Source organism: Scylla paramamosain, chromosome 1, assembly GCF_035594125.1.
Source record: "Scylla paramamosain isolate STU-SP2022 chromosome 1, ASM3559412v1, whole genome shotgun sequence".
NCBI lineage: Eukaryota > Metazoa > Arthropoda > Malacostraca > Decapoda > Portunidae > Scylla > Scylla paramamosain.
The window spans coordinates 7,857,501-7,867,500 of record NC_087151.1 but is presented as its reverse complement, the minus strand read 5'-3'; the positions used below and the strand labels follow the sequence as shown (position 1 = coordinate 7,867,500).

The 10,000-nt window shown below is 42.9% G+C and overlaps 1 protein-coding gene across 3 annotated transcripts in view; it reads left to right on the top strand.

Annotated features, from left to right (window-relative positions):
* LOC135098861 (glutamate receptor-interacting protein 2-like) overlaps positions 1 to 10,000 on the top strand; it is a 138,980-nt gene that overhangs the window by 67,240 nt on the left and 61,740 nt on the right. For 2 of the 3 annotated variants that reach the window (XM_064001407.1, XM_064001356.1), the window contains exon 2: positions 431 to 997. The exons of the other annotated variant lie outside the window; for it this stretch is intronic. In XM_064001407.1, the coding sequence (XP_063857477.1) occupies positions 871 to 997 (127 nt within the window). In that variant the 5' untranslated portion in view covers positions 431 to 870. The remainder of the gene's footprint in view (positions 1 to 430; positions 998 to 10,000) is intronic. 3 annotated transcript variants of the gene reach the window in all.

Sequence of the window (10,000 nt, the reverse complement as noted above, 5' to 3'; positions counted from 1 at the left end):
AAAGTGGTCGTGGCCTTATCTTCTCCTCCTCCTCCTCCTCGTACTCCTCTTACAGCATCGTTTATATTATCAAATCGCTCTGTAAAATTTTACTATGAATTTCTTTTATTTACACAGCCTCTCTCAAAATAAATTAGTAGTCTATATATTATATGGTTACTGAAGGTGTATGTACTATTTATTCGTCTTAGAGTTATGGCACATGCGAGGACGAGCATTTGCGTACACACACACACACACACACACACACACACACACACACGTAAAGTTGAAACCATCAATCAGTTCATTCACTCGCCTTGTAAGTCTGAAACTACATCATTTACTTCACATCTAACCATCCGATCATCATTACCGCCAATCGCTCGTCGTGACTCGTCAGCCAATCAGCTTTTCTCTCTTCGCTTCATCTTACCCACACGCCTGCCAGGTCTCAGAATAACGATAGTCACTTGAGAATAGCAGCGATGTCTGACTATTGAGGGGAAATAGTCAATGTGATCGCAGAAGTATTAAAGGAAAGTGACACCAGACGACTAACTATTGCGAGAAAATAGTTTAGTTTGTCGCCACGAAGAGAAGAGGACAGTAATGGAGAAAGACACGTCAGAACACAGAAGAAAGTGGTAGTTGAAGGCAGTGATGATGGAAGCGGTGATGGTGGTGGAGATGGTGATGGTGGTGGTGGTGGATGCCTTGCCTTGGGTGAAACTGACGTGCTTGGCGAGGGCCTGACACACACACACACACACACACTGCAGCAAGATCTCGTTCACTCCCACGCCACACACACACACACACGCGCGCCCATTCACTACCAATAGTTTCCCCACCCCATCCATCCACCGCCCACCTCACGCCCACCTCAAAATGGGCTGGTGTTTCCTGGGCGTGTGTTTCTCCCCCAACAAGGGACACAAGCGTGGGCGGCCATCACCGGTGCCGTCCTGCGACTCACGCCCGCGCCCCCAGCGACCCAAGACACGCACGCAGAAAGGTAAATAAATATGTGCATGTAGGTGGAACAGAATAAGATACAAGTACGGCGGCAGTAACTCATCTTGGTGTTTATAGTGCTTTAGGTGTTGATTCTCTCTCTCTCTCTCTCTCTCTCTCTCTCTCTCTCTCTCTCTCTCTCTCTCTCTCTCTCTCTCTCTCTCTCTTTGTATTTATAGTGCGTAAGTGTTGATTCTCTCTCTCTCTCTCTCTCTCTCTCTCTCTCTCTCTCTCTCTCTCTCTCTCTCTCTCTCATCTCCTCTCTCTCTCTCTGGATTCATAAGCGTTACTTTTATTTATTTTCATGTTTTTTTTTCCCTCGTAACACTCGTTGATTAGGTTATCAAGAACACGGAGATGAGCAACGCGGCACTGCAATGGTGCTCTCAAGCCACATCTCAATCTTAACAAGGTAACAACATGCAATTATTTACCGTCCGATAGTCTCGTATTTCTTCCTTACACTTCAAGAGCTGACTAGGTAAATATTTTCATGTAGAACTCTGCACAAAGGGTTGCTGTCCCGGTATCTCTTAAGGACTGTACGTGACAAGGGTTGAAATGTATCTGTTTCCTGAACCTAAATATCTGGGAGTTTTCTTTTTTTTTTTTTTATTACGTAAGTATTTGATTCATCTGGATTTTTTTTTTTTTTTACTTGCATTAAGCATCTTACTCATCCGCTAGATTGCTAGTGATTTTTATTAGGTATTTTCAGCCATCTGGAGTGATATATTGAGTGATGTTGAGTCAGCTGGAATGTTTCAGTTACTTTTATCATTTATTTTCCCATTTTGGAGTCACTCGGTGTGTACGCACGAGTTTTTTGTCTCCTAGAGTGTTCCGAGTCGCCATTGATAGCTGAGGACGCAACAGTGATTTGATATGTGAATTCATCAGTGACTCAATGACTGTACTGTAGTAGAAGCATGAAGACATTGATAAGTACCCCTTACACATCCTTCAACGCTTTGTTCTCTCATCAGGACTGTTAATTCAAAGGCCACAATGATCATCAGTCGGATTCATATTGGTGATTTCCCTATCACTAATTCAGAAACCCTCCTAAACTATCACTACAATTATAAAAACACTCATGAAAATCTTGTTAACTTCTCTTAGTCGAAATAAAGACACCAGAAAGTTTAATAATACAGGCATCTGTGTGAAGGCTGCCGCAGTGAATGAGTGAGGGGCTGCGGCAGTGACATTGGGAGGTAGTAAGGTTATGCAGGGGCGAGTCACGTCACGATACGACAGACTTAGACACAGACTCCTTTTGCTCGCCTATCCTGAGAGAGACTGACAAGTGACGGTCTTCTTGCTCCTGAGACGTGGAGAGAGAGAGAGAGAGAGAGAGAGAGAGAGAGAGAGAGAGAGAGAGAGAGAGAAACAAACAAACACATACACACCTGTCACTGCAGCTGTGTGTGTGTGTGTGTGTGTGTGTGTGTGTGTGTGTGTGTGTGTGTGTGTATGTGTGATTAGCTCGTCTCCCTGAAGAAGCCAAGTATAAATAATCATTCTCTTCCTGACTCACCCCTGGTTCAGTTTGGCTGCCGAGGAGGAGGAAGAGGAGGAAGAGTAATTCTCATAATAAACAAATCTTCATCATTATCCTTGTTATTTACCGGATTTTTACTCCATTAATTTCAATTCTGTTTACATTCATCATTCTGAAAGGCGGCCGTCAGCGAGAGAGAGAGAGAGAGAGAGTATGTGTGTGTGTGTGTGTGTGTGTCTAACCATAGCTTACCAAAAGTTCCTCTACAGTACCCATACATTATAAGCCTCCTCCTCCTCCTCCTCCTCCTCCTCCTCCTCCTCCTCCTCCTCCTCCTCCTCCTCCTCCTCCTCCTTCATTACGCAGCTACATCCTCCCAGTACGTGTCCTCATGACCCTCCTCTTAAATACCTCCTCTTGAAAACACTATACTCCCTCCTCTCCCCTTCCTTCTATTTCACCTTGACCTCCTCGTTCTCCTCCTCCTTTCCTCTTCCCCTCTCCTGTTTTCTATTCACTCCCCAACTATGCATATTTTCCCCTTCTATTTTTTTTTCTTTTTTTCTTTTTTTCTTTTATCAGAGCCTCTCCCTCCCTCCTGTGTTTCCTGTCTTTCCTCTCTGCTACGGTTCACAAAATATACTTTCTCCTGTTGGTGTATTTTCCCTTTTTTACCTTCTCTTGTTTCATCGGCGAGACTGCTGTGGGTTTTTTCCTTTAGGTCTGATAATTTTGCTTTTTATATACGCACAGTCTTGTAAATATCAACAGATCTGCCTATTTTTTTCTTTTTCTTTTTTCTTTTTTTATCGCATTCTTTCTATACCTCCATCACCACTATCATCTCCTCCGTCACCATCTCATCTTATTACCTCTTCCTCCTCCTCCTCCTGCTCCTCCTCTGTTTTTCATCTTTGCTATTCCTTTTACTCTTACTCGATGCAAGATAATGTAGTCTTCAAAAGCAACCCCCATAAAAAGGACCCAGCAGATCTACTACTGCTCTTTGTTCTTAATTGTGTTCCTCCTCCTCCTCCTCTTCCTCCTCCTCCTGACCTAACACCGCAAACTCTCTATTAGTTAAGTACACAATTCACTTTCTCCTCTGTCATGAATATTTACGCATTTTATTTTCCACTAGAACCTCTTTCTCTCTCTCTATATATAACTTAAGTAATTCCCATATGTGTTATAATATATCTTATCGTAAACAGGTGAGGTTAGGTTAGTTTAGGTTAGGTTAGGTTAGGTTAGGTTAGATGAGTTATTCTCCTCACTATGCACGGTGTTGGTGAGGAAGGGAAGGGATGGTAAGGGAGGGAGGGGAGGGGAAGGGGGAAGGGGTCTCTCATTTGTCAGTCCTCGTATTAGTAGTCGCCACCTGTACAACAAACAACACACCGGTGACAAAGAGGACCTCGGCACAAGTTAACCGTCCACTTCTGTAGGTTCGTTTGTCTCTGTCGTTCTCCTCCTCCTCCTCCTCCTCCTCCTCCTCCTCCTCCTCCTCGCATTCTCCTCCATCTCCCCTTCCTCCTCCTCCTCCTCCCCTCCTCCTCCTCCTCTTCCTCCTCTTCAGCTTTCCCTTCATCTTTTGCACCTTCTTCTCTTATTCCTTGTTGTTGCTGTTGTTGTTGTTCTTTTTTCTTCTTCTTCTTCTTCTTCCTCATTATTACTATAATTTCCTTATATAATGCATGTACTGTAGGGCTGCTATATACGACTTTCATTACCACTATTACCACTATTATTATTATTATTATTATTATTATTATTATTATTATTATTATTATTATTATTATCATTATTACCATCACCATCGCCATCACTGCCACCAACATCAGTGATTAGTGCCAGGGGTCAGCAATGAGTGCCGCCGCTGTGCCCTGAAATAACACAGCTGCCCGCCATTCGTGTGTGTGTGTGTGTGTGTGTGTGTGTGTGTGTGTGTGTGAAATTTAAAGCTAAGGATGGCAGTACAGTATTATGGTTAATATCTAAGCTAACCTCCTCCTCCTCCTCCTCCTCCTCCTCCTCCTCCTCCTCCTCCTCCTCCTCCTCCTCCTCCTCCTCCTCCCCCTTTTCCTTGGTCTGTTCTGTCCTGTTTCTCTCTCTGTCTGCCTGAGAGTACAGTCCTGTCAAACAGCTCCTTATGGGCCAAAATGTGTGCTGTTTTGTTTTCTTCCTTTGTGTTTCTCTGTGTTGTTTCTCCTTTTGCTGTATTATTATTATTATTATTATTATTATTATTATTATTATTATTATTATTATTATTATTATTATTACCATTATTTATTTATTTTTAGTGAGTATTTGGAAAGTGTAGTTCTCAAAAAGCAATACAATTTTTCTTCATAGTTATTCTTTGTGTTACTATTTAATTTTCCTCATCCAAGTCTTGTTTCTTATTTCTCTTTTTCTCTTCCTCTTCTTTCTCTATTCAGTTGCCTCTTCTTAGTCCTCTTTCTATTTCTCGTAATTATTTTTTTTTTCGCTTTCTCTTCCTTTCTTTTTTTTTCTATTAGTCACTGTCCGCATCTCCTCCTCCTCCTCCTCCTCCTCCTCCTCCTCCTCCTCCTCCTCCTCCTCCTCCTCCTCCTCCTCTTAAAACTCTCCGCGACTCGTGAATTAAGTAGTTGTTTGAAGAGCGTGTAGGCCTAGAGAGAGAGAGAGAGAGAGAGAGAGAGAGAGAGAGAGAGAGAGAGAGAGAGAGAGAGAGAGACTTGTCCCCCTCAAGTTCCACGTCATGCTGCCTTCGTCTTCTTGTGTCAATCTTTTCTCCCTCCTCCATTCTTTCTCTCTCCCTCCTCCATTCTTTCCTCCCTCTCTCCTCCATTCTTTCTTCCCTCCCTTCATTCTTCTTACCCTCTATACATTTATCTATTCATCTCTCATTTAGCTTGTCACTGTAATGTTCCCCTTCCTTCCTTCCTTCCCTTCTTCCTTCCTTCCTCTATTCCTTTGTTTCATTCTTTCTTTCCTTCTAGCTCATCTACAGGTCTTTATATATTTTCCTTCTATTTTTCCTTCTCCTATTCTCTCTTTCCTTTTCCTTCCTCTTTCCTTTCACCATTCTTGTCTGTCAGTCATTCCTTCAAGAATTTCTTATCTTTATTTATTTACTTTCCTTTTCATTTCATAGTTTCTTCCGGCCTTTCTAGGAATCCATTTACTTCTCTCCACCCTCCTTCCCTCCCTCCCTCCCTCTCTCTCCCTCCCTCCCTCCCTCCCTCCCTCCCTCCCTCCCTCCCTCCCTCCCTCAATTAGGTAGGTATCTTTCACCTCCATTGTTTCCCTCCTTCCCTTCCGCTCTTCCTCTTCCCTTCTTCTTTACACCTCATTTACTCTCCCGTACACTTGTCAGTCCTCTCTTTCCTTCCCTCCATTAGACTCCCTCTCCAAATTTTTGTTTTTACCTCCACAGCTTCCTTCCCTCTCTTCCTCTCTGCCTTTCTCTCCTTCCTCCGTTTTATGCCTCATTTATGGCTGAACGATGTTTTCTTTCATAGCAGTAATCATCATCATCATCATCTTCATCATCATCATCATCATCAACTTCTTTCTTGCGCTTGCTCTTCTACGCCTTCCTCAGTCACACTCATTACAAGTATATCTTCTTTTCACCGCATCTATAAATCTTGTCTTAGGTTTTCCTCTTTCTCCTTTGCTGCGTGGATCCATCACCAGTATCCTCCTTCTCACATACCCGTCGTGTCTCCTCCTGACACGCCCAAACCACCTCAGTCTTGCCTCCTTACCTTTGTCTCTAAAATGTGCATGTGTTGTGCCCTTGATGCATTCGTTCCTGATTCTGTCCAGTCTCGTCAATCTTAGAGAAAATAGTAACATCTTGACTTCAGCCACTTCCAATGTCCCCTCTTGTCTTTTCATTAGTGGTATCGTCTACATGCCTTTCAGAATATGGCTGGCATCACTGCTGTCTTATATACCGCCTTTCCTTTCTGTCACACACTCTAGAACAAATCACAACATCCACTTCTACCCACTTCCAGATCCTCCTCGTGTCTTTTCGTCAACAGTTTTGCCTCCATACACGCCCGACCTCACTAGTGTCTCGTATACCACCTTTAGTTTCCGTCGCATATCACTCCAGAACGTATGGTAATGTAGGGCGTGTGACTCGTGAGAATAAGCAAGGGAGAATCGGTTAGTTGTAAGGTCGCGTGGCAGTGGCGGCGTCACGCTGTACGGTCAAGGGAGAAGTCTCAGTGTCACTCAATGAAGGTAGGATGAGAGAGAGTCACGAACGCAACAGTTAGGTCACCAGGGTCCGTATTGAGAAACGTCTCTTTGATAAGGACAGTTTTGAGAGGCCACACAAATGATCAGTCAGGCTCAAGTGAATGCTTTTATACGTTGGTGGTGCAGAATCCTTGTTAAATAACCACTAGAATCACTTTAAAAAATACTCTTGAAAACTCCCTACAGTCACTCCCATTCCGCCTTGTTGGAAATACTCGTGATAAGATGCTGGATCATTTCAGATTATGAGCCCCGATGCCTTGCTTGCTCTTACCTGGCTGCCTTTATCCTCATACCTAATTATTCTCACCTGGATACTTACCTTTTCTTTTTGGCTCGTGATAGTTCTTGTCTTGTTTGGCTACGTGATTGTTCTTTCTTTACTTATTTATCTTTTTTGCTGCTTATCAGAGAGAGAGAGAGAGAGAGAGAGAGAGAGAGAGAGAGAGAGAGAGAGAGCATAATAGGAAAGAAAGTAGGGAAGAAGAGAATTAGATTACAGAGAGAAGGATTAGGAGGAGGAGAAGAGGGAGAAGGAAGAGGAGGAGGAGGAGATAGCAAAGAAAATGTCAGGCGGGGATTCACGTGCTGCTTGTGACGTCACGGCAAACTGACGCCATAACATTATTAATTATGCCTCTGTCTTGTCCTTAAAGTCTCTCTCTCTCTCTCTCTCTCTCTCTCTCTCTCTCTCTCTCTCTCTCTCTCTCTCTCTCTCTCTCTCTCTCTCTCTCTCTCTCTCTCCTTAGCACATCACTAAGACGGCAATCACCACGGTGAAAAAATTTACTTCTTGTTAGTTATGTGGCGAGGAGGAGGAGGAGGAGGAGGAGGAGGAGGAGGAGGAGGAGGAGGAGGAGGGAAAGACATTAAGTTGTGAAGGAGGAGGTGAAGGAGGAGGAGGAGGAGGAGGAGACACAAGGACAAGAAGCAAGGGAGTTGTAATACAAATACAAAGAAATACAAATGGAAGAGTAAAAACGAGATTGCCTTTGTGTGCAGGAGGAGGAGGAGGAGGACAAGAAGCAAAGGAGGTGTAGAAGGAGAAGGAGGAGGAAAAGTAACAAGAAACGATAAATGCAATCAGGGAAAGAAGGAAAACTGAGAACGAATTAAGATGTGAAAACGTTTAAGGTGTGAAAACGTTTAAGGAGAAAGAGGAAGATCAAGAAAGAGAAGAGATGAAGAGGTGGATGAGGACAAGGATTTGGAGAGAGTGTGGAGTACGGGAGGTGTAAGGAAGGTTAGGAGTGGTGGAGAAGGAAGAGAACGAGTAGTGAAAGGTAAGGAGTAAGAGGAGGAAGAGAAGGAGGAGAACAAGCGTAGAGGAGGTTAAGGAATAAAAGGAGGAGAGTATCAGGGAAGATTAAGGAGGATGAGGAGGAGAAAGTGAAGAAGAGTGGAGGTTAAGGAAGAGGAAGAGGAGAGTAGTGAAGGTTATGGAGGAATATAGGAAGGAGAAGGAGGAGAAGAGAGTGCAAATTCAAGACGAGAGTGAGTTGGCGGATGAGGAGTACAAGTAAACAAGAAGCAAGCATGGGTAGGAAATGGTCTAGTGTTTTGACATTGAGGAAATCTATAGGAGAGGATATCAGTGCGAGCCTGCGATGTATAGATTAATCTCCTGTGCATCACTCCGTTAGTTTATCTGTTGGTTCACTTGTATTGCAGGAACGTTAGGAGAAGAATGGAGAGGTAGAATGCGCCTTTTTCTTCTTCCTCTTTTCTCTTTATTGTTTTTTTTTATTTATTTATTTTTTTTGTTATTATTATTGTTACTCCGGTGCAATAATTTATCGGAATCAGTTGCTTCTTCTTCTTCTTCTTCTTCTTCTTCTTCTTCCTCCTCTTCTTCTTCTTCTTCTTCTTCTTCTTCTTCTTCTTCTTCTTCTTCTTCTTCTTCTTCTTCTTCTTCTTCTTCTTCTTCTTCTTCTTCTTCTTCTTCTTCTTCTTCTTCTTCTTCTTCTTCTTCTTCTTCTTCTTCTTCTTCTTCTTCTTCTTCTTCTTCTTCTTCTTCTTCTTCTTCTTCTTCTTCCACTTGCGATTCACTTATTTTCGACGAACTTCTGACAGACTTCTTACTGTCTGATCCTTAATTATCTTTATTTATCAAGTGAATCATAAAAGATAAAAGGAAATTATGTCCACTGAATATCTGTATCAATCAATCTATCTATTCATCTATCTATTTATCTATTTATCTATCTACCTATCCAGCTATTTTACTTTATTTATTGTAATCATCTTTAATTTTTTTTCTCAATTCGGTCCGTACCATTTGAGTGACCTTCAGCAGACGCTCCGTTATCGCAATCTGAGCACAGTAATTTGTTGGTGTATCTGTGGTGACCTTAATAATGCACCAAGGAGCCGTAAGCCTACACTCAAGGCTCCTCTCGCTGCAGAACATAAACACGCGAAGAAGTCTGCTGTGTTACCAGTAGAGAAAATGTTGTAGTGTTAACATTCTCTCTTGCATAGCTCAGTCTTATTCGTGCTTATGTTGCCTGTGCCTCTCTCTCTCTCTCTCTCTCTCTCTCTCTCTCTCTCTCTCTCTCTCTCTCTCTCTCTCTCTCTCTCTCTCTCTCTCTCTCTCTCTCTCTCTCCTTTCCTTCCTTCCTTCCTTTTCTTCTTTTACCTTACCATTCCCTCATTCCTCCTTCCCTCCTGACCTCTAACTGCTTTCTTGCCTCTCTTTTCTTTCCTCTTTTTCCTCTCTCCCTCCTCCTCCTCCTCCTCCTCCTCCTCCTCCTCCTCCTCCTCTACTCGCCCTTCTCTTCACCTCTTTAACTTGCTTCGTTCGTTCGAATTCACGTACCAAGAGAAAGTTTATCAGTTTGGCGATCATGTTTTGGCTGCATGGTGAATCTCTCTCTCTCTCTCTCTCTCTCTCTCTCTCTCTCTCTCTCTCTCTCTCTCTCTCTCTCTCTCTCTCAAGGCAGGTTTTTCTCATGATTTACACTTTTGTGGTTGAAAGACAAGAAAATACTAATAATTAAAAAATGATCACTGTTTACATGGCTCTTGAGATGAGATTTGTGTGTGTGTGTGTGTGTGTGTGTGTGTGTGTGTGTGTGTGGGTGAGTGGGTGTGTGTCGCGGAAATGTCTGCTATGTCTGTAGTGAATAGTGATGTTGATAATAAAAATAATAGTGATAGCGCTACTACTACTACTACTACTACTACTACTATTACTACTACTACTACTACTAATGAGAAGGAAGAGGAGGACTAGGT